The sequence below is a fragment of the Callithrix jacchus genome, chromosome 19, assembly GCF_049354715.1.
Source record: "Callithrix jacchus isolate 240 chromosome 19, calJac240_pri, whole genome shotgun sequence".
NCBI classification, from domain to species: domain Eukaryota; kingdom Metazoa; phylum Chordata; class Mammalia; order Primates; family Cebidae; genus Callithrix; species Callithrix jacchus.
The window spans coordinates 50,031,797-50,056,884 of NC_133520.1; the positions used below are offsets into that span (position 1 = coordinate 50,031,797).

At 37.9% G+C, this 25,088-nt stretch overlaps 1 protein-coding gene across 7 annotated transcripts in view; it reads left to right on the forward strand.

Annotated features, from left to right (window-relative positions):
• The window catches only part of ARID4B (AT-rich interaction domain 4B), a 152,743-nt gene that overhangs the window by 114,588 nt on the left and 13,067 nt on the right, over positions 1–25,088 (forward strand). For 6 of the 7 annotated variants that reach the window (XR_013529965.1, XM_008985785.5, XM_078357291.1 and 3 more), the window contains 4 exons: positions 4,491–4,575; positions 7,883–8,081; positions 20,254–21,465; positions 24,889–25,002. Coding sequence is in view for 6 of the 7 variants with exons in the window: in XM_008985785.5 (XP_008984033.3) it covers positions 4,491–4,575; positions 7,883–8,081; positions 20,254–21,465; positions 24,889–25,002 (1,610 nt within the window). In the remaining variant the exon portion in view is untranslated. Of the gene's footprint in view, positions 1–4,490; positions 4,576–7,882; positions 8,082–20,253; positions 21,466–21,864; positions 21,979–24,888; positions 25,003–25,088 lie in introns of those variants that run through there. The other variant, XM_078357294.1, reaches the window with a different exon arrangement.

Genomic DNA, 25,088 nt, shown 5'->3' on the forward strand with positions numbered 1-25,088 from the left:
ATGGCCTTCTATTTCTTAGCTGCAGTTTCACTCTTTCCCGCCTCCTTTCCATTTATTTTATTTATTTTATTATTATTATTTTTTTTTTTTTTGAGACAGAATCTCGCTGTGTCGTCCAGGCTGGAGTGCAGTGGTGCGATCTTGGCTTACTGCAACTTCTGCCTCCCTGATTCAAGAGATTCTCCTGCATCAGCCTCCCAAGTAGTTGGGACTACAGGCGTGCGCTACCACACCTAGCTAATTGTTTTTGTATTTTTAGTAGAGATTGGGTTTGACTATGTTGGCCAGGCTGGTCTTAACTCTTGACCTTGTGATCTACCCACCTTGGCTTCCCAAATTGCTGGGATGACGGGCGTGAGCCACCGCTCCCGGCCTATTTTAATTTTTTATGGTGAACTTGAGCTAAAATTTTCCATTTTCTATCTGCATCGACTGTTTTCTTATCTATTATGTCTAAGGTAAATTTGGTGTTGTCTCTTTTTAATATATACTAAATATACTGTATTTTTTAATTATAATTCAAGGTGAGATTGAAAATAAATATATACTGTATTTTTTAAAGTCTAAATTTATATAGAAGAAACAGGATTAACTGTAGCTTTGTTTTATAGTTCTGAAGTAAACTTCCTTCTTTCAAGTCTGTGCTTCCTTGGTAAGGAATGAGAAAGCTTGACCCACTAATATTGCTTTCTTAAATTAATTGGCACCAGTAATTTTGCCAGTCTAGTTCTTTCTTATATAATTTTAATGTCTGTAGGAAATGTGGGATTTTCATGTAGAGTTTTTCCCCACATGAATTTTTTTTTTTTTGAGATGGAGTCTTGCTCTGTCACCCAATCTGTGGTGTGATGTCAGGTCACTGCAACCTCTACCTCCCAGGTCCAAGTGATTCTTCTGCCTCAGCCTCCCAAGTAGCTGGGATTACAGGTGTGCACCACCATGCCCAGCTAATTTTTATTTTTGGTAGAGACAGGGTTTCACCATTTTGGCCAGGCTGGTCTTGAACTTCTGGCCTCAGGTGACCTGCCTGCCTCAGCCTCCCAAAGTGGTAGGATTACAGGCATGAGCCACCATGCCCGGCCTCCCCACATGAATCTGTGGTTGTTGTTGTTTTTTTTCCTATTCTTTGAAATTATCCTGTAGAGAAAATAGAAGGAATACTTAGGTAATATTCTAATAGGTAATTACATATACAGAAGGAACATTTATTTTTAAAAACAATGATCGCTTATAGTTACTTAATTTTCTGACCATCTTTATTTTTCTTGTAAGATGGATCAGATGATGAAAATGCTATTTAAAATCTCATTAGGTTTTGAAATACTTGTCTGCCAATATGTTTGTATCATTGGTCTCAGCCTGTATTTGGTAAGAAGGACATTTGTAATTTGAAAAAGCTTCCTCAACCAAAATTCCCATATGTTCTGTTTACCTTTTCTTCCTCTTCGCAGTCACTGGTGTCTTACTCTTCACTATGCTTATTCCAGAGGCCTGGAATGCCCTCTACCTTTATTTTAGTTTCAGAATTATTTAACAGGCAATCCATTTCCCCCTCTTCTCTAATCTCCACAGGAGTGGTTTTTGGCAAGCACTCTAATTCACTTTATTTCTTCTTTTCTTTCTTTCTTCCTTTCTTTTTCTGTTTTTTTTTTGTTGTTGTTGTTTACTTCTCTAATTCACTTTCATTGTTGGAATTTCTTAACTTGTGAAATAAAGTCACTGATAAATTTTTAAGATATGCTCTCATTCTAAAAGTTATTAGTTTTGATAACAGTAACAATATTGTATAACTGTATTTTATACAAGGAGAGCCTAACTGGCCAGGTAAAGAAAAATCCAAAAAAAAATTAGTTTCAAAACCAGGGAATACTTGAATAAACAAACAAAAGCACTAAGAAAGTAGAATAGAAAGAAGCTAAGTAACAAAAGTTACAATATTAGTTAATACTTATAGATCTGTAAGTTAGATCTATAACTGTAATAATATAATATTGTACATCATGTTTCCTGTTAGAATAATTATATTATTACCCATAGGAATTTTTTAAAGGAATTTCTTAAAACCATACAGAATATTCCATTAGTTAAAATTAATTAATATTAAAATTAAATGGAATGTCCATACTGTTTAATTACTACGGTTTAAATATTTTAGAACTATTTATATAGTTTGTTTTGTCTAATTGCAGAATTTATGTTTTTGTGTGTGTTCTGCTTGCTCCAACACACTTTTGACATCTAAACTTACAATTTAAACATTTTTCTGGCTACCAGTCCTCTTGTACCATCCTTCTTTTATAATTGAGTAGATGGAAACATGATTAACATATAGTATTTACAGAGTGTAGGTAGTGGGCCCCAGCCTGTACCATACCAACCATCTATCATTTTGTTATTTATGTGTATGTCCTTCCCACCTCGTTCTTAAGAGAATTTAAGCAACATGCATTCTCTCTGAATAATGAAGGAATCTTTCTTTATCACAGTGTAATGCTTTACCCATGAGGCAATAACTGTTTTTCCTTGTTTGATGTGTTTGGTGATCCATGTGAAATATACAAATGTACAATATTATGTATGTATTCATAAATTGAAAACTACGATTTTGCTATAATTCAAAATATAATTGATATCAAAATCCAGCTTAAATTGAGTCGGTTTTTTTATTGGTAGTAAAAAATCTCTGGTATAAGACTAGCTACAGAACAGATAGCCTTTGGTTAAGCAAGGTAAAACATGATTATATCTTGGTTTAGCTTACATTAATGTTATGTGCAGCCATCATGAACTGACTTCAGTTTATCTAATAAAAATTTAGAAAGCTAGTTTTGTTTTCTTTTAAAAACAAAGTTGATATCTTGACTTCTTTTCATAACTATTCTGACAGAGCAACTTAGAGGAATTCACATTGAAATTTACAGAGGATGGAGGTGTTTTCTTTTCATTTTTCACCATGCTCCCAATTTTGGAAGGAAGCAAATTGCTTTCTTAAGCCTTATACAATTTATGGTATTAATAGGAAAGATTAAAGTACTGCAAATACATAGACAGATGTTATATATTTGTATATAGATAGATTTCTATACCAAATAATAGATAGGTAGTGCCAAGTATAAGTACCAAAAGGAGTGTTTAGTAGCAGAATGCTTGCTTTAAAGTTATTCAAAGTGCTTATCATATATTTGTACTGAACCTGTACTTACCATGTTTCCACCAAAAAAGCATACATGGTATGTACCATTTTTTAAAATTATTTTTAAATTGTAGTCTTATTTTATACAGATAGAACTAAACCTTAGGTGGAGAATGAGTTGATGAGGGCCGCATAACTAGTAAGCAGGGATTATGTTAAGATTATGTCTGCCCTAAAGCTCATTCCATTCCCTCTTATTCTTATTATGACCCTCAGCATCTTCCAGCATACAAACAGAATCCCTTGCATGGGGATGAATCCTCAGCTTCTCTGTAGCCAGTAGTTTGTACGAGCAGAATAACTGCCCAGGAGTTTGCTGCAGATACTTTCCAGGCCTGCGCTAGACTAAGAATATAATTTATTAGTCAAGTAATGACTCAAGTCGTTTACTTCTTGATTTGGGAACTTTGTTCCTTTTTTTAAATGCTTCTAACAATGAGGACATTTAAATTTAAAAGCGCATTTTCAGGTGTTCATGTTCTAGAATTAAAAATGTCAGTGAGTTTTCTATGAGAAATGTGTGTAACTTTCAACACAAAAAGAGAATGTCAATTCATTTTTAATGTTTACTTCTTCTAGCTGTCATACTTCCTGAATGAAGAATGAATAAATTGTCATTTTTTCTTTTGCTTTAAACAAATAGTTTTATTGCAGTTAATAGTAACTTACCCCATATGAAATTGTGAAGACTCAGCATTGAATCAAGAGGCCATCACAGCTGTCAACTCAGCTGTCTGTATATGTAGGAAGCATTTCAGAATACTGCAAATCTTTGCAGAGTAATGGTTTTCTAGGATTTTATGAGCAAGCATTTTTTTCTAGTTGATTTTTCATTGTCCGTATGTTATAATAGGGTACTTTTCTATTACACAATGCCATTTAAAACTGAAGCTATTATCTTAGCTTCCTGATGTGTCTAGAGAAAAATTGCCTACCTGCTGCTTAAGAACAAAACAAAGTTAAAAAAAAATGTAAAAAATACTGCGATTTATCCTAATACTTCTGTACAGATTCAGTTTCTCTTTGTTGTAGCAGAGTAAGCAGTGCTAGTTGGGGAATCATGAGATGATGCTGTCCAGCCTGGCTCAGCCGGTAACTAACTTTTTATCCATGGACAAGTGATCACATCCCTCTCTTTGGGCCTTGGTAGCTTACTCTTCAGGAAGCTGAGATGATTTCGAAGGCCATTTCCTTTCTAAAATGTAATGATTCTATATATGAGTTTCTCTTTAATATGGCATAGGTTATTTCTGTGGTGTATATCATACATATTTATATTAATTTCCTTTAATTTTAGATACGATGAATGGATTAAAGCAGATAAAATAGTAAGACCTGCTGATAAAAATGTGCCAAAGATAAAACATCGGAAGAAAATAAAGGTAAGTGCTTGTTTTTACTATACACTATTATCTCTTAAAAAGAAGTTTTCTGGCCAGGCTTGGTGGCTCATGCCTGTAATCCCAGCACTTTTAGGAGGCGGAGGTGGGTGGATCATGAGGTCAGGAGTTCAAGACCAGCCTGACCAACATGGTGAAACCCTGCCTCTACTAAAAATACACAGATTAGCTGGGTGCAGTGGCACATGCCTATAGTTCCAGCTTCTCAGGAGGCTGAGGCAGGAGAATCGCTTGAACCTAGAAGGCAGAGGATGGAGTGAGCCAAGATCATGCACTCCAGCCTGGGCAACAGGGCGAGATTCCGTCTCAAAAAAAAGAAAATTTTCCTCCTAATGATGCAATTAAATGTCTGTTAGTCTTAGTGTTACACTTTCTTGAAATAGCACATTTTTCAAATGCTAGATTTGTATATAATTAATTTTGTCAGGTTAGGGAAAGCATTTTAGAAACAGTACTGAATAACTTTTGAGACTTTTTCAGTACCAACGTTTTATAAAGCCACTCAACCAGATTTTATTTATCAGTTTCTGCCCCGTACCTTTGGTTCCCAACCAGGAGCCATAAAGCAGTGTGGCTTGGAGACATAGGTTATTACAATAGCTGTAAACCATTACAAGGAAGAAAAGGCTATCTGGCAACTCCTTTTTCTCTTCATCTTTATCTGATTATAGTTAGTGGCTTAGAATATATTCACAATTTTTTTTTTGAGACGGAGTCTCGCTCTGTCACCCAGGCTGGAGTACAATGGTGCAATCTCAGCTCACTGCAACCTCTGCCTCCCAGTTCAAGTAATTCTCATGCCTCAGACTCCCAAGTAACTGGGATTACAGGCACACACCACCACACCTGGCTAATTTTTGTATTTTTAGTAGAGATGAGGTTTTACCGCGTTGGCCAGGCTGATCTTGAACTCCTGACCTTAGGTGATCTGCCCGCCTTGGCCTCCCAAAGTGCTGGGATGATAGGCATGAGCCTGAGCCACTGCGCCCAGCCCCACAGGATCCTATTAACCATAGAAATACCATGTGGATTTACTTATGAGCTCATATGGAAAATTAATGTTACTTTTATGTATGATAGAGTTACTTTTATTCATTCTATGACTAAATTTTTCTAAATGTTTGATTAGCAAGTAAACCATTAACTAGGCTTTATAATATTTTTTGTCTTCTTAATGGCTGTTACATACTTTAAATAGTACATGTAGTTGAGGTGCTTAGTAATTCTTTTGAGATTCAGTCTTCATATTCAAAGTGCATTTCCATTTCTGCTAAGTGAATTTCCATTTCTGCTAAATGATTCCTTAGTGGTCCCAGATAATAAAAGCTTCCCCCTAAAATGGTCATTTTTTTTTTTACTATAAAATTGGGTCTATGTTTTAAATTTTTCAGTGTGGCAACCCACTAACTACAACTCAAGACTTTTCAAACATCTTTTCATTTCCCTCCTTTACAGGAATCTATGAAAATTATGCTGCATTCAGTATTGTTTTTAGGCACTGAAAGAGTTCTTTTGGGGGTAGGGGGACTAAAAATGCCAATGTCTTTACACAAAGCAGATTATAGAATAGCGTTTGTAAGGTGGAGGATGGAGTGGGAACACTAATATTAGACTGTTACTTGAGGAGTTCTTTCTGGGTATTTGTCTCTATTCAGTTCTTGATCCCTCTGCCTACATATTAAAACTCCTGGTTATGAGGGAAGAGGCATGTGAATTTTGAAAAGGCTCCCTAGGTAATATTTTGATATTATACATCCCCCTTGCACTGTATTTCATCTTACTCTGGGGGCTACTATTGTTGAGGCTGCCCTCTGACACCCATTAAAAGCCATATTTGAACTTGAACTTGGGTAGGTTATTTTTGCCTTCAGCATGCATGGTAGATTATGACTTGGGACAAATTATGAAGTAGTGAAAAGGCTAGCAATAGCAGGAAAATTGGAACAATATACATCATTGATGGGCTGTGGTAGTCTACTTACATATTATTCCTTTTCATTGTGTTCTGAGAATTAATCTCAGATCCCTTAGGCAATGGATCTCACTCTTGAACACATTTCAGAATCACCTGGAGGATACTTAAAACTCCAATTGCTGCTTAGTCTGATCCTGGGCATTTCTGATTCAGTAGATCTGAGTTTGTTTCAAGGAGTTTGCATTTCTAAGAAGTTCCCAAGAGATGCTAATATTATTGGGCCAGGGACCACACTTGGAGAACCACTACCCTTAGCCATCTATTATATGTAAGGAATTAACATATCTTCTATGCATCTGGAACGATACTGGATATGTACCATCCTTAGGAGAATCACTCTCACTCAAAACTTACAGTGTTTACTGCTAACTCATCCTTAAGAGAGCGAGCATATTTTTCCTGTAAATCAAAATAATCTCCCCGCTTCCCCGAGATGGAGTCTCACTCTGTTGATCAGGTTGGAGTGCAGTGGTGCAATCTTGGTTCACTACAACCTCCGCCTCCCAGGTTCAAGCTATTTTTGTGCCTCAGCCTCCTGGGTAGCTGGGATTACAGGCGTCCACCATCATGCCCAGCTAATTTTTTTGTATTTTTAGTAGAGATGGGTTTTGCCCTGTTGGTCAGGCTGGTCTTGATCTCCAGACCTCAGGTGATTCACCTGCCTTGCCTGGGCCTCCCAAAGTGTTGGGATTACAGGCATGAGCCACTGTGCCCACCCAGCCAAATCAAAATATTTTTTAAGAGTAGTTTCCAGGAAATACATCAACCTCTGCTCATCTATTTTTAAACAAATAATTTCAGAAAATTTCTCATTTTTTCCTAAAACATTAATATGTCACTGAGGTAGGAAGGTGTCCCCTGTCTTGACTTTACAAAAGTACTTAGAATTTTGTCATTCCCAACCCACATATAATGAGAAAGTTAGAGATTTTAAAACAACCAGGTTGAAATTTTTTCCTTTTTCAGTTAGTATTTAATTTAAACCTGTTGTGATTTTAATTCTGAAGAATTTGTAACACCAATTATTGGCAAGTTGTAATAGGTTTGCTCGTCCTAATCCCCTATCTGATTGCTAATTTGATTCCCGCTATTAAATTATAAATACAAAACCTTTTTGCTCATTCTGTAGTATTTTGTTAAGTAGCTTTAAAAATCTTTGGCTGTTTTGAGGGGCTTCTTATATTCTTTCTTTTTATATTAAGTATTTAACAGCATATTCTGTAACTTTGAGTTAAAAATGGATTTAACATTGTTTCTAATACATGCCTCATGATAAATCTGTTTGACACGAGATACTTTTTTTCCTTAACCTAGAATAAATTAGACAAAGAAAAAGACAAAGATGAAAAATACTCTCCAAAAAACTGTAAACTTCGGCGCTTGTCCAAACCACCGTTTCAGACAAATCCATCTCCTGAAATGGTATCGAAACTGGATCTTGCTGATGCCAAAAACTCTGATACTGCTCATATTAAATCCATAGAAATTACTTCGATTCTTAATGGACTTCAAGGTAAACGTAACAGTCATTCTTTTGCATGCAAGTATTTGATTTTAGTTTATATGAGTCAGATCCTATAAAAAGTAATTCAGTGATATTACCAACTACTATTTTTTCTATCAGAATTTTGTTTGCTCTGTTATTACAGGTTGTGTATCTCTTAACTAAAATTCCTGAAACCAGAAATATTTTGGATTTCAGATTTTTTTTTTTTTGGATTTTGGAATATTTGCATTAAACTTACCCATTCCACAAGCCAAATCTGAAAATTCTAAATATGAAATGCTCCAGTGAGCATTTCCTTTGAGAATCATGTCAGCACTTAAAAAGTTTCAGATTTTGGAGTCTTTTGGATTTTTGATTTTGGATGTTTAACCTGTACTTGAAATAAATTCAGCTATTGATTCAGGCCTGGAAATTTTTGTTATTAGTAGATCCAAGGGCACTGTAAAATTTTGGTTAACATTTAATATTCAGCTTTATTTTTTTTTTTGAGATGGAGTTTCTCTCTTGTTACCCAGACTGGAGTGCAATGGCGCTATCTCGGCTCACCGCAACCTCCGCCTCCTGGGTTCAAGCAATTCTCCTACCTCAGCCTCCCGAGTAGCTGGGACTACAGACACGCGCCACCATGCCCAGCTAATTTTTGTATTTTTAGTAGAGACGGGGTTTCACCATGTTGACCAGGATGGTCTCGATCTCTTGACCTTGTAATCCACCTGCCTTGGCCTCCTAAAGTGCTGGGATTATAGGCATGAGCCACTGTGCCCGGCCATATTCAGCTTTTAGTATTATTACCTTTTTAAACCTTTTCGGTACCTCCTTTCTGTTGCATTGTAAAGCACAGTTTGTGTTATATAACCTCAGACCATAAAAGTGTACTGGCAAGTTATTGTAAAGGACACCAAACTTTGTTTGTTCTGATTATGACTATTATGATCTATCTTTTTTGAGACGGTCTCACTCTGTAGCCTAGGTGGGAGTGCAGTGGTGCAGTCTCAGCTCACTTCAGCCTCAACCTCCCAGGCTCTAAAGATCCTCACATCTCAGCCTCTCAAGCAGCTAGGTCTACAGGCACATGCCATCATGCTTGGCTAGTATTTATATTTTTTCTAGAGACAGGGTTCTACCCTGTTGACCAGGCTGGTCTTTAGCTGCTGAGCTCAAGCAGTCTGCCTGTCTTTGCCTCCCAGAGTGCTAGCATTGCAGAGAAGAGCCACTGCACCTGGATGTGACCTCTTTTCTGATGGTATTATTGCTTAGTGTTTAAGACAGAAGGAAGTATAGATAATAAAAGCAATAAGGATTAAAGGAGGAGATTTATTAAATCTGACTAGCAGGGAAAGGCACATATCTGATCTATGAGATAAAACAATGTATCTCCATAAAAATATATTAACATTTCTCATAACTTAAAAGAGGTTTCATTTTTATTTATTTTGAAAGTAATAGAAGCTAGTTAACTCTTATTGTAGATATGTGTTTCCATTAACTCATTATTTTATAAACCAAATACTGTACAATATTTTTATTAGTTTACCCACCACTGTACTAATGAGGGTAATATTTAAAAACTGATTTTTTAAAAATTTCCAATGTATTTGACATGAGAATAGTACGTAGGAAATACATGTATAGTTTAAAAAACATTAATAATATGGACACTAGTATGTCTCCACAGTAGCAATCAAATACTATTTACTTAAAAACATGTAGTATGTCTCCTCCCAGAAGTAATTATACTCTGGACTTTTGTGTGATCCTTGCTTTACTTTTCTTCAGAATTGAATTATCTACATTTATATTCCTAAGTAATTTTTATTTTATTTCATTTTTGAGGGTTGTTTTTTGTTTGTTTTGTTTTGTTTTTGTTTTTGAGACAGGGTCTCACTCTGTCACTTAAGCTGGAGTTCAGTAGTACTATCATGACTTAACTGAAGCCTCGACCTCTTGGGCTCGATCGATCCTTCTGCAATTTTTGTATTTTTTTTTGTAGAGATGGCGTTTTACCATGTTGCCCAGGCTGGTCTCAAACTCCTGGACTCAAGCAATCCAATCCACCTGCCTTGGCCTCCTAAAGCATTGGGTTATAGGCGTGAGCCACTGCACCTAGCCTGTATAGTTTTTTAAAACCTGAGTAACAGCTGGGCGCGGTGGCTCACACCTGTAATCTCAGCACATTGGGAGGCTGAGGCGGGTGGATCATGAGGTCAGGAGTTCAAAACCAGCCTTACCAATATGGTGAAACCTCATCTCTACTAAAAAATACAAAAATTAGGCACATGTGGTGGCACACACCTGTAATTTCAGCTACTGGGGAGGCTGAGTCAGGAGAATTGCTGGAACCTGGGAGGTAGAGGTTGCAGTGAACTGAGATCGTGCTACTGCACTCCAGCCTGGGCAACAGAGCGAGACTTGGTCTCAAAAAATAAAAAAAACTGAGTAACAAGCATAAGCCTAGCTTTATTAGAAGGCTCAGATGAAGGCTTTCTGAGAATGTTTCCTGAATAGAGAGATTCTGAGTCACTCTGATTTCAGATTTAGCTTCTCTGAGAGTTTACAAAAACCCCTCTAGATAATTCAGTTGAACAAGGTCATAAGCCAGTTCTGGTAAACACAGGGGTCCACTACAGTTAGAATATCTGACACACTCAGCTGGGCACAGTGTCTCATCATGCCTGTAATCCCAGCACTTTGGAAGGCTGAGGCGATTGGATAACCTGAGGTCAGGAGTCGGAGACCAGCATGGCCAACATGGTGAAACTCTGTCTCTACTAAAAAAAAAAAAAAAATACAGAAAACTAACCAGGTGTGGTGGTGGGTGCCTGTAATCCACTTACTCAGGAGGCTAAGGCAGGAGAATCACTTGAACCCTGGAGGTGGAGGTTGCAGTGAGCTGAGATCACGCCATTGCACTCCAACCTGGGCAACAGAGTGAAACTCCATCTTACAAGAAAAAAAAAAAAGGAATATCTGACACATTCACAGTGGATGTCATGCTCAGTCATAGTAGTAGACTACTCTGTATATTCTCATTCTAGGCTTATGGCAATTTACATCTGTTTTTCTCAAGTAGGTCAGAATGTTTCTGCTGGATAAAATGATGTCATAGCTGATCTAGGTAGTGGCACATAAGACATGGAAGGGAGAGCTGGAATTTCGTTGACACATAGTTGAAACAAGATAAATATAGATTTTAATATCCAGTCTGGTTCACTGAGGCATTCAAAGACTAGACAGAGGCAGCCAGGTAGCTTAGTGATAATAGCCTACAGTATGACTTTCTGTGGAAATAACACTGCTCTAGTCTGGACTGGTTTCCCTCTACATCTGTTGCACAGCTATTTTCCTAGGGAGATTCCGTTCTAGAGATCTCCTTTAATGTAGTTCTTGGATTTCTTTGTTTTTGGTATCTCAGATTTCTTCCCACCCTCCTACTTTCATTTTGGTGGAGCACATTCTCTAGTAGCTTCAGAACAAGTGCATGAGAGGAGATTTTTAGAGATTGGCTATATTTAAATATCTGTATTTATTTTTGCAAATATCTTTACTCATAGTTTGGCTGAGTTGGAAGTTTTTCCTTCAGTATTTTATTGGCAGTTTGCTTTTGCTTCCAGTGTTGCTTCTGTGAAGTCCGAGCTCTTTCAATTCCTGATTCTTTGTGTGTAACTTGTTTTATTTTTTGCTTTTTCCTCTCTGGAATCTTTTTCTTTTCTTTTCTTGGCTGGAGTGCAGTGGCACAATCTTGGCTCACTGCAACCTCTGCCTCCTAGGTTCAGGTAATTCTCCTGCCTCAGCCTCCCCAGTAGCTGGGATTATAGGTACCTGGCACCACCCCTGGCTAATTTTTGTATTTTTAGTAGAAATGGGGTTTTGCCATGTTGGCCAGGCTGGTCTCGAACCCCTGACCTCAAGTGATCACCCACTTCAGACTCCCAAAGTGCTGGGATTATAGGCGTGAGTCACCATGCCCGGCTAGGAATCTTGAATCTTTGTTTTTAATGTCCTGAAGTTTCACTCTGAAATACATCTATACAAGGCCAAAGCAAGGAACAGATATATCCATAGTACACTTAGCTGTTCTCTTTCTTTGACTTTGTGTGGATGTTTTCATCCCCTGTGGTGGGTACTTGCTAGACTCTTTAGAACTAGCATCTCGTGTCTTTCTATTCTAGGGAGTTTTCTTGAATGATTTTGTTGATTATTTCCCCTCCTGCACTTTACTGTTCTCTTTTTAATTCATTATGATTATTTTAACAAATAAATTATTATTATTTTTGAGATGAGGTGTCACTATGTTGCTCAGGCTAGTCTCAATCTCCTGAGCTCAAGCGATCTTCCTGTCTCAGCTTCCCGAAGTGCTAGGTTTACAGGCATGAGCCACTGCTCCTGCCCTCCCAGATTTTTTCTTTAATTGCAACAGGGTTTCACTATGTTCAGCCCTGTTCTCACACTTCTGGGCTCAAGCAGTCCTCCTGCCTCAGCCTCCAAGTTAGCTGAGTAGCTGGAGTTACAGGTGCATAACAATGCACTTGGCTGGTATCTTTCTTTGGCCAGCCATTATTTGATATTGTACCTTCTGTAATATGCTCTAATATGCTCGCCTTTTAATTTCTTGCTTTTTATTTATTTTTGTCTTTTTCCTCTAATTTCTTTGAAATTCTGTCTGTTTTTTTTTTTTTTTTTTTTTTTTTAAATTTTTTATTGGATTATAGGTTTTGGGGTACATGAGCAGAGCATGCAAGACAGTTGCGTAGGTACACACATGGCAGTGTGCTTTGCTTTTCTTCTCCCCTTCACCCACATTTGGCATTTCTCCCCAGGCTATCCCTCCCCACCTCCCCCTCCCACTGGCCCTCCCCTTTTCCCCCCAATAGACCCCAGTGTTTAGTACTCCCCTCCCTGTGTCCATGTGTTCTCATTTTTCATCACCCACCTATGAGTGAGAATATGCGGTGTTTCTTTTTTTTTTTTTTAATTTTTTATGAAATTCTGTCTGTTTTGTCTTTTAATCTTTTTGTTGACTTTTTGCTGTAATATTTAATTTTTCAATGAATATTTTAATTTTTGAGTTAAACTAGTTTAATTTTTTTTTAAGAGCTCTATTTTCTGTGTGTGTTGTACCACTCTGTTTTTGTAGGTGGACATAAAACCTTTCTGATTTTGATCTTTGGAAGGATTTCATAATTTTTTTTTTTTTTTAATCTTTGCATGGTCAGTTGCCTCTCATTTCCTTTTTTTAGTTTTGTTGTTGTTGTAAGCTTTTCCCTTTAAGAATTTTTTTCCTTTCTGTCTTCCATTATGAAGGAAAGACTACACTGATTTGGAAATTGCCACCATATGGTTGGGACTTGTTGACCCTTAAGTTTAACTGTTAGGTAATGTGTTTGGCCATTTTTTAGGGAATTCATAATATGAAGTCTATAGGTATTTTTATCTTAGACTAGTTGACTTCCAGAGAAAAAGAGTTCCAGTCTCTTGACTGAAGGGTAAGAGATTGGTTTCCAGTATTCTAGGATCTAGGTGAAGAACAGAGTGGTTTGGGAGATTCTTAGTGTTTAGTATAGATATGCTTATGAATCCCCCAGATTTCAGCATTGTGTCCGTACCTGTGCCTTCAACAGTTGTTAGCATCTCACAGGCTAGGAGCCCTCCCGTACCATCTACAGAGAGTAAGGTCTAGAAGGGTAGTCAGTCACCTTACAACCTGAAATGAGGGTGGGGATCTACACATCTAAGTACTTTTCAGTCTTCACCCAGTGCTTCTTGTATGAGGCTGCCCCTGCCCTTTTTTATTTTCATAGGCTCTAGGGCGGGCAGTAATTTTTTTTTTTTTTTTTTTTTTTTGAGATGGAGTCTTTATCTATAGCCCAGCCTGGAGTGCAGTGGTGCAATCTCAGCTCACTGCAACCTCCACCTCCCAGGTCCTGATTCAAGCAATTCTCCTACCTCAGCCGCCCGAGAAGCTGGGATTACAGGCACGTGCCACCATGCCCAGTTAATTTTTGTATTTTTTAGTAGAGATGGGATTTCACCATGTTGGCCAGTCTGGTCTTGAAATCCTGACCTCATGATTCACTGCAGTCAGTAATTGTTGAGGGTTCTGTGGGAAATTGGGTTTGTTCTTGGCTTTCCTCACTGCTGGTATGAGGTTTATCCGCCTTTGGTGTCCATTCATTCATTTATCTGCTTTCTGACTTGCAAATTGTGTTGCTTTTCTCTCCTATTTCCCCCAATTTTTGTAGGTTTATGTCATTTCAGAAATTGAATTTATATACCATATATATGACATATATGAGTGTGTGTGCATATATATATACACACGCATACATATAACACATATAAAATGTCCCAAAACAACATATATATACTATATATGTAATACACACTCACATGTGTGCAATTTTTTTACAGATGGTATCATTAACATATTATTAACTGTTTTTCCCCCCACTTAGTAGTATAACTTACAAATCTTTCCCAATCAGCACATCCATATCTACTGAACAGATATATCATAATTTATGGAATTAGTTCCTGACAAAAAGACATTTTGGTTATTTCCCATATTTTTCCTATTACGGACAATTCAACAGTCAGCATCATATTTGCATACTTGTAACATTTTAAGTGTTCTCTTCATATTTTCTCTTTTCCTCAGTGAATTTATTTTATTTTTGGCCCCAGGTCAAATTGAAGACATTTCAATATTTCCAGTTAATTAATGATCATCATATGAATGCATATTTGCATGTATATGTATACATAATAATGTGATGCCCCTTGTGAGTATAGAACACAGACAGCTAAGACTCTATCCTCTTGGCCTGAGATGGGTTGGGAACAGAACTAGACGTAGAATGGTAGTTGGAGTTCTGTGGAGAAGCTGAATGTCTCTGGAGAATAATCTTCCACATTCTGGCAGTGGAAATCCCCTAGAGTAAAGGAGATCATGGATGAATCAAATAAAGCCTATCAGTTAGTAAATCCTACCAACAGTAGTTCCAATCAGGTTTTAGTAGGCCACTCTTAATCATCTCCTGTTAATCTCAGAGAACCTACAATATCTATAAAACAAGAATGAACTGGGTGCAGTGGCTCACCTCTGTAATCTCAGCATTTTGGGAAGACAAGGTGAGTGGGTGGATCACTTCAGGTAGGGGGTTCAAGACCAACTTGACCAACATGGAGAAACCCTGTCTCTACTAAAAATACAAAAAAATTAGCCAGATGTGGTGGCACATTCCTGTAGTTTTAGCTACTCGGGAGACTGACGCAGGAGAATTGCTTGAACTTGGGAGGCAGAGGTTGTGGTAAGCAAAGATTGCCCCATGGTCCTCTAGCCTGGGCAACAACAGTGAAAACTCCATCAAAAAAAAAGAGAGAAGAACTGAGCATAGTGGCTCATGCCTGTAATCCCAGCACTTTGAGAGGCCGAGGTAGATGGATCACCTGAGGTCAGGAGTTCAAGACCAGCCTGGCCAACATGGTGAAACCCCATCTCTACTTAAAATACAAAAATTAGCTGGTTGGCCAGGTGCAGTGGCTCACACTTGTAATCCCAGCACTTTGGGAGGCTGAGGTGGGTGGATCTCCTGAGATCAGGAGTTCAAGACCAAGCTGGCCACCATGGTGAAACCCTGTCTCTACTATAAATAATTAATAAATAAATAAATAAGCTGAATGTGGCGGCACATGCCTGTAGTTCCCAGCTACTTAGGAGGCTGAGGCAGGAGAATCACTTGAATCCAGGAGTTGGAGGTTGCAATGAGTGGAGATTGCACCATTGCATTACCAGCCTGGGCGACAAGAGTGAAACTCCATCTCAAAAAACAAACAAGCAAACAAAACACACTGAGAATAAGATGCAGTGAAAAAGGAACAAAGAACACAAGAAAGACTTGTAGTTAAAAATCTAAATTAGAGCAAGTTACAGTGGCTCACGCCTGTAATCCGAGCACTTTAGGAGTCCAAGGTGGGCAGATCATGAGGTCAGGAGTTTGAGACCAGCCTGGCCAACATGGTGAAACCCCATCTCTACTAAAAATAGAAAAATTAGCTGGGCATGGTGATGCACGCCTGTAATCCCAGCTACTCTGGAGGCTGAGGCAGGAGAATTGCTTGAACCTGGGAGGCAGAGGTATAATGCCAAGATCGAGCCATTGCACTCCAGTTTGGGCGACAGAGCAGGACTCCATCTCAAAAAAAAAAAAAAAAATCTAAATTAGGCCGGGCACAGTGGCTCACTGTATAATCCTGGCAGTTTGGGAGGCTGAGGCAGGTGGATCACCTGAGGTTAGGAGATTGAGACCAGCCTGACCAATAAGGTGAAACCCCATCTCTACTAAAAATGCAAAAATTAGCCAGGCATGTGCCTGTAGTCCCAGCTACTTGGGAGACTGAGACAGGAGAATCACTTGAACCCGGGAGGCAGAGGTCACAGTAAGCCAAGACCGCACCACTGCACTCCAGCCTGGGTGACAGAACTAGACTCTGTTTCAAAAAAAAATTTAGTAGAGCGTTAAGAATTTAAATTGGAGGAAATCTTCAGAAAGTATAAAAAAGCAGCATTGAAAACTTTTTTAGAAAAAAATAAGTGATATAGAATACTAATCTAGGAAGAGGGAACTATGAGAATAGGAGAGAGGCTGGTTGCAGTGGCTCGCGCCTGTAATCTGGGCACTTTGGGAGGCCAAGGCAGCCAGATTATGAGGTCGGGAGATCAAGACCATCCTGGCCAACATGGTGAAACTCTGTCTCTACTAAAATAGAAAAAATTAGCTGGGCATGGCAGTGCATGCCTGTAGTCCCAGGTACTCAGGAAGCTGAGGCAGGGGAATCGCTTGAACCTGGGACATGGAGGTTACAAGTGAGCTGAGATTGCGCCACTGCACTCCAGCCTGGTGACAGAGAATACTCTGTTTCAAAAAAGAAAAGAAAACAAAGAAGAGGAAATAATAACTAAAAGAAGAAAAATTCCAGAACAGACGCAAATCTTTAAATTGAAACTGCTCACTAAGTACCTAGTAAATTAATAGTCATACCATAGTACATTATTATGAAATTATAAAACATCAAGAATGGGCTGGGCTCAGCGGCTCACACCTGTAATCCCAGCACTTTGGGAGGCCGAGGTGAATGGATCACCTGAGGTCAGGAGTTTAAGACCAGCCTGGCCAACATCATGAAACCTCATCTTTAAAAATAAAATAAAATACCAAGAATGAAAAAATCACCACAAAAGAATGAGAACCCAAATGAAAGTTATGGTTTGTAACCCCTTAAGTAAAGAATCAGTACATTCAGAATTCTGAAGGAAACAGGTTTTAACCTAGAATTCTGTGCCTCGTTAAACTCTCAATCAATGAAGTTTGAGGGTAAGGGTGTATTCAGAAATGTAAGGACAAAGAATTATATCTCCTGTACCTTTTTAAGATAACTACTCAATGATGAGCTGTAATACAGATGAGATAACCAAGGAACAAGAAGATGTGAGATTCAGTTAACAGTGGATATAGCTCAAGAGAAAGCGGTGAAGAGGATTCCCAGGATAACGGCTGTTAGAGCAGACCCAGAGAGATACCACCCAGATGCTGTTGCAGAAAATAGGTCTCTAGGGTACAGAGATTGGGTGAATAAGGGGAAATTAGATACAATGTTTGATTTAATGAAATAAAATAATGTGAAAGACATACAAGGGAAAATATATCATGCAGAAAATAGTTGGAAACTCTTGGAAAAATGAAATGCCGTATAAGAAAGCAAGTTTATCAAATGTACTACTTATTTCTGCAGGGAACCATATATATATATATATGTTATAAATACTATATTGTAAAAACAAAATCTAGCTATATATAGAAAGGATGGTAGAGGGGAGATGTGGGTGTTGATAAGAAAGAATCCTCATTGCTCACAGAGGATAAATTTTATAAATAAAGTAACAGTCCAGGCACAGAGGCTCATGCTTATAATCTCAGCGCTTTGGGAGGCTGAGGTGAGCAGATCACTTGAGGTTAAGAGTTCAAGATCAGCTTGGCTAAAATGATGAAACTCCATGTCTACTAAAAATACGAAAATTAGCTGGGTGTGGTGGCACTGGGCCTGTAGTCCCAGCTACTTGGGAGGCTGAGGCAGGAGAATTGCTTGCCTGGGAGGAGGAGGAGGAGGTTGCAGTGAGCTGAGATCACACCACTGCATTCCAGCCTGGCGACAGAGTAAGACTCCATCACACACACACGCACGCACGCACAAATAAAAAAAAACAAATAGCATATTATTAATAGTAAGAGATGACTATAACTATCATGTTAACACTGGAGTGGAAGAAGAGATTCTTCTCCTCCTGTTGGTTTTTCATCATGAGTCTAAATTTGTTATTAACAATGTTTTGGGCCGGGCGCGGTGTCTCAAGCCTGTAATCCCAGCACTTTTGGGAGGCCGAGGCGGGTGGATCACAAGGTCAAGAGATCGAGATCATCCTGGTCAACATGGTGAAACTCCGTCTCTACTAAAAATACAAAAAATTAACTGGGCATGGTGGCGCATGCCTGTAATCCCAGCTACTCAGGAGGCTGAGGCAGGAGAATTGCCTAAACCCAGGAGGCGTAGGTTGCGGTGAGCCAAGATAGCGCCATTGCACTCCAGCCTGGGTAACAAGAGCGAAATTCCGTCTCAAAAAAAAAAAAAACAAACAATGTTTTGATAATGTTAAAAATGCAGCCATGCAAAAACACATTGTAAAGATGAAATGTTTTAGCAATCTTAGTTATATCAGTTATGTTTTACATTTAACAAATTTAGCTAAAGAACATGCATGGATTCCTCAGTAGAGTGGTGTAGTTAAGGTTGTAAGTTCTGGAGTTAAATGACTTAGATTTAACTGCTTTTGGGGGTAGATTAACCTGTAACCCCCAGTGTCCTTTTTTGTTTTGTTTTGTTGTGTTTTTTGTCTTCCTTATTTATTTAAAACCCCAGTCTCTTGAACTATAAAGTGAGGCTGATAACAACATGTATCTCATAGGGTTATTGTGAGGATTGAATAGATGATCTGTTCAAAGCATATCAAAGTAACCAGCATGTAGTAAGTTCTCAGGAAATATTATCCTAAAATATTAAAATGATTTATTAGAATGAACACACTGAAGCAGTAAATTCCATAATTTTATATAAATTAGCAGTTACTTAATTAAATCTATTCTTTAAAACATCATGGAAATCCATTGTTGACAGAGTTCTTGGATATTCATTATTACATTGAAAAATGAAGCTGGTCAGGTATGGTGGCTTACGCCTGTAATCCCAGCACTTTGGAAGGCCAGGTGGGTAGATTGCTCGAGCACATGAGTTCAAGGCCAGCCTTGGCAACATGGCAAGACCCTTTCTGTACAAAAAATACAAATATTAGCCAGGTGTAACACACCTGTAGCCCAAGCTACTTGGGAGACTGAGGTGGGAGGATCACTTGAGCCGAGGAGGTTGAGGCTGCAGTGAGCCATGATAGCATCTGAGAGACAGAGTGAGACCCTGTCTCAAAAAAAAAAAAAAAAGAGAAAGAAAAATGAGGCCAGGTGCAGTAGTAGTTTGTTCCCATGATCTCAGCTACACAGAGGAGTGCAAGGTGGGAGGATCTCTTGAGCCTAGGAGTTTGAGGCTGAAATCTGCTATGATTGTGCCACTGCACTCCAGCTTGGATGACAGAGTGAGACCCGTCTCTGATAAAAAGAAGAATGAAAGCTATCATTTTATAAGAATATAAACTTGGAGGTAGTACAATCTGGGATTACATCCTGACTCCACTGTTTTCTTAGACATATTATGAGAAAAACATATAAACTTGGAGAAGCTTTTTTCTTTTTTATAATCAGCTTTATTGAAGTATAATTTACATAAAATAGATCACTTTTGTCTTTAAAATTTGATGAGTTTTGATAAAAGTATACAGTGTTAAAAAAAGTATACAGTGTTAAAACCACCACTATGATCATAATAGAACATTTCCGTCATTGGAAGAGCCTCTTAACCTCTTTGAAACCCAATTTCTTTGCTTTGTATGTAACATAGAGATAAAAGTCAGCAACATAGGGTAGCTGTATACACAGGAGCTAAAATACACAGTCTCTGGCGCACAGAAGACATTGTTAGTGTTCTCATACTCATCATTTTTTTTGCTTTTATTTTCTAGCTTCTGAAAGTTCTGCAGAAGACAGTGAGCAGGAAGATGACAGAGGTGCTCAGGTCATAGATAATAATGGCAAAGAGGAATCTAAGATTGATCATTTGACCCACACCAGAAATGACCTTATTTCAAAAGAGGAACAGAACAATTCATCTTTGCTAGAAGAAAACAAAGTTCATGCAGATTTGGTAATATCTAAACCAGTGTCAAAATCTCCAGAACGATTAAGGAAAGATATAGAAGTATTATCTGAAGATACTGATGATGAAGAAGATGAAGTCACAAAAAAGAGAAAAGATGTCAAGAAGGACACAACAGATAAATCTTCAAAATCACAAATAAAACGTGGCAAAAGAAGGTATTGCAATACAGAGGAGTGTTTAAAAACTGGGTCACCTGGCAAAAAGGAAGAGAAGGCCAAGAACAAAGAATCACTTTGCATGGAAAACAGTAGCAACAGCTCCTCAGATGAAGATGAAGAAGAAAAATCAAAAGCAAAGATGACACCAACTAAGAAATACAATGGTTTGGAGGAAAAAAGAAAATCTCTACGGACAACTGGTTTCTATTCAGGATTTTCAGAAGTGGCAGAAAAAAGGATAAAACTTTTAAATAACTCTGATGAAAGACTTCAGAACAGCAGGGCCAAAGATCGAAAAGATGTCTGGTCAAGTATTCAGGGACAGTGGCCTAAAAAGACACTGAAAGAGCTTTTTTCAGACTCTGATACTGAGGCTGCAGCTTCCCCACCCCATCCTGCCCCAGAGGACGGGGCGGCAGAGGAGTCACTACAGACTGTGGCCGAAGAGGAGAGTTGTTCACCCAATGTAGAGCTAGATAAACCACCTCCAGTCAGTGTCGATAGTAAGCCCATTGAAGAAAAAACAGTAGAGGTCAATGACAGAAAAGCAGAATTTCCAAGTAGTGGCAGTAATTCAGTGCTAAATACCCCTCCTACTACACCTGAATCGCCTTCATCAGTCACTGTAACAGAAGGCAGCCGGCAGCAGTCTTCGGTAACAGTGTCAGAACCACTGGCTCCAAACCAAGAAGAGGTTCGAAGTATCAAGAGTGAAACTGATAGCACAATTGAGGTGGATAGTGTTGCTGGGGAGCTCCAAGACCTCCAGTCTGAAGGGAATAGCTCGCCAGCAGGTTTTGATGCCAGTGTGAGCTCAAGCAGTAGTAATCAGCCAGAACCAGAACATCCTGAAAAAGGTGAGGAGGAAAATGTATATGTTGACTTATTTTAGGATTTCCCCTCTTAAAGTTTCAGTGATTTCATAGTATCTCTTGTTATAACATCAGGCAAATAGGTGTATCTGTGTGAATGTGGTAAAAATGGAAATTTTAAAGATAATTTGAATAATGAATAGTGGAATGCGTTTAAAAGCTTCAGAAGGCTTTAATGTGCTTTGCTTGAGCCATCCTTGACGTTTTATTGTGGACCAGAACACATGCTAAAAATTGCACCCAGGCCCAGACCCAGACCTGTTTTGAGAATTCATTATATGCAGTGGTTGACTGTATGGCATGAGCAGCTTAAATACGTCTCTGTAACATTGTGTGTGCAGTTGTAATGTGCAGTTTCTCACGAACGTTTTGATTTATTGACAGACCCCTCCACCCTTAACCAAATACTGTATGTAGGGGTTTGGAGCAACCAACTGTCCAGGCACTGCTTTCCTCAGACAACCGTGTCAAACTGATTTTCAAGCCTGACTAACTTGTGTGAGTCTGTAAAGGAATTTGATGCTTTCTTAGATACATAGCTTCCAAATTGAAGGACCAATGTATACTTTAATAATCTACAGTAATACTTTTTTGATTTTCCGTGAAGTTGTTAAAAGTGGAAATTCAAATCAGTACCATCCCAAAGTATTAGTGCCTTTCAGTGGTGCCATAGCCATACTTCTGTCATCATTTTTCTTATAAACCACTTCATTCAGGTATCTTTAAATCACTATGCTCTAGGCTGACACTTGGCTTTGAAACACACTTTTCCATTATAAAGACAGAGCACTAGGATATGTTTTTTATGTACCATATAAGATTTTAGTATGCTAGCTTTAGGTTTTTAGCAAAGCTTGAAAATAAATGGTCTAGATCAAATTACTTAATTCTGTTTTCTCAGGAATCTTGACTTCAACATTTCTTTTTTAAAATAAAAAATATACTTGCAATTAAACTGAAATGTTCTTTTTTTTCACATTTACAAATATAACTACTGTGCTATTATCTGTGCCATACTATCTCATGGAACTGAATTATCCAGGCATGACTAATCTTCACAATGAGAGAATCCTTCATTTCAGAATATTAGATAAGCTTTCAGCAGTAAGATTTTATTGGCCAGGTGTGGTCACTCATGCCTGTAATCCCAGCAGTTTGGAAGGTCAAGACAGGTGGATCACTTGATTTCAGGAGTTCAAGACCAGCCTGGATGATATGGCAAAACCCCATCTCTACCAAAAATACAAAAATTAGCCAGCCATGGTGGCACATGCCTGTAGTCCCAGTTACCTTGGAGGCTGAGGTGGAAGGATCACTTGAGCCTGCAAAGGCTGCAGTGAGCCAAGATCATGCCTCTGCACTCCAGCCTGGGAGATAAAAACAAGACCCTGTCTCAAAAAAAAAAGAGGGAAAAAAACCAGTTTTTATTGTTATAGTTTTTAAGAGGTTGTATCCTCATTATGTTTCTACTAGCTTAAGAAAGATTAAAATTAACAACAAAGAGAGATGATATCTTGTCTGCTAATAAGACTTAAGTCATCACTGCCCTTTTGAATCTTAATATTGACTAGGTTAATAATTATGGAATTTGAAAGCTACTCCTAAATTTAGGGTGATTTATATCTCTTTAGAGTTTTATTTTATTTAGTTTTTTAAAGACGGGGTTTCACTATGTTGGTCAGGCTGGTCTTGAACGCCCGACGTCAGGGGATCCACCCGCCTTGGCCTCCAAAGTGCTTGGATTACAGGCGTGAGCTACCATGCCCAGCCAAGAATTTTTTTTTTTTTTTAAACCAAGTTTGCTCTTGTTACACAGGCTGGAAGGCAATGGTGCAATCTCGGCTCCCTGCAACCTCTGCCTCCTGGGGTCAAGAGATTGTGCCCCAGCCTGCCGAGTATCTGGCATTAACGCCCACCTAATTTTTTGTATTTTTTTAGTAGGTATGTGGTTTCACCATGTTGGCCAGGCTGGTCTCGAATTCCTGACCTCAGGTGATCCACCCACCTCACCTCTCAAAATGCTGGATTTGCAAGCGTGAGCCACCTTCCCTGGCCAGAAATAAATTCTTAAGCACCTGTTTCACATGGCCACATTTTAATAAATTTGTTTACTGTGAATATGGAGAATCCCCACTACATCACGAGTTAAAATGTAAGTTTTACTATTTAGGTGTAGTTTTTTCCTGATTTCTCTACATTGAAGGTTTTTATTTCTTAGTGTCTGAACACTTTTGAATTAAACTCTCTTGAAGAGAAACCTGACAATTACGATTCTGTGCTTCAGTATGGTCAATATTTAAGTCACTTTCTTTGTGTTTCACTTAAATTGTTGTATTAAAATGACATTAGGTGGGTTCACATACTTGGTGTAAAAAATAAAAAAGAAATATTGAATATTTAAAAAGGTATTAGGAAAAGTTGTAAGTAAGATTATATGACCCATTTAAAAAAAAAAACTAGGAAGTTGCAGACAGTTAATTACCTGTCCTGTTTTTGACCAAAAAAGTTAGGTTTTATACACTGAAGGTTGATTTAGTGTCTGACATTGGAACTGAATGGAGATAGTACTTTATTAGTCTCTGGGGGAAAAGGCTTATTTTATATAGTCTGAGAGATAACCCATAAATTAGAAATATAGCAGATGCTAAGGACCATATGAGTAGTATAGAAAAATGCTACAGTTCAGAATAGTGATTCATCAGTGAAGCCTGGAACATTAGGGAAGGTCTTAGTGAGGATGTAGGACTTGGGTTAGTCCTTGAAGAAAAGGGAGATATTTATTTGTAATATTTTGCAATAATTTCCCACCAAGAAGATGAGACTTTTTTTAGAACTACTATGTTGGATTTGTAAATGGTATACATGTTAACCAACCAGTGCCCTGGGAGCTTAGTTATTCTTGAAATAAGTTGGTTAAAAAAAAAAAACCAACTATGAATTACTGCTAAAATTTACTCCAATAATATCATTATATCATTTAAACATTATATTAATATGATTATAAGATATAACATTATTAATATTTTAACCTGCAATCAAGTCTTAATATTTGCTTTTACTGAATCTTAACAAATTTCAGTTTTTGTTTTCAGCATATACTTGTTTCTTAATTACTAGGCTCATAAACTCCCAGTACTGTATTAAGGACTATTTTCAATTTATATCTGATTTTTTAAAGAAGGATACTTTATTTGCCTTTTTAAAAACCCTGACTTTTATTATGTCCAAGAATTGAGTTTCATTAATGACAGCTTTTTAAAAAATTTGTAGTAATTTCTGTGACAGTTTATAAATGTAATTAAGAACAGGTAGTTTTGGATTGTTTTATGCTTCTGAAATGTGGAATTAATTTATACCTAGGGAATGTTGGATGTTATTTTGTGTTACTTAATTTCTTTCCCATCATAGTCTGTACAGGTCAGAAAAGAGTAAAAGATGCTCAGGGAGGAGGAAGTTCATCAAAAAAGCAGAAAAGAAGCCATAAAGCAACAGTGGTAAACAACAAAAAGAAGGGGAAAGGCAGTAAGTGTGACATCTCTAATTTTTAAAATATAAAAATAATAGCTGTTAATTTTTCCCCAGTAAGAAAATGGTTTCAGGATATGGCA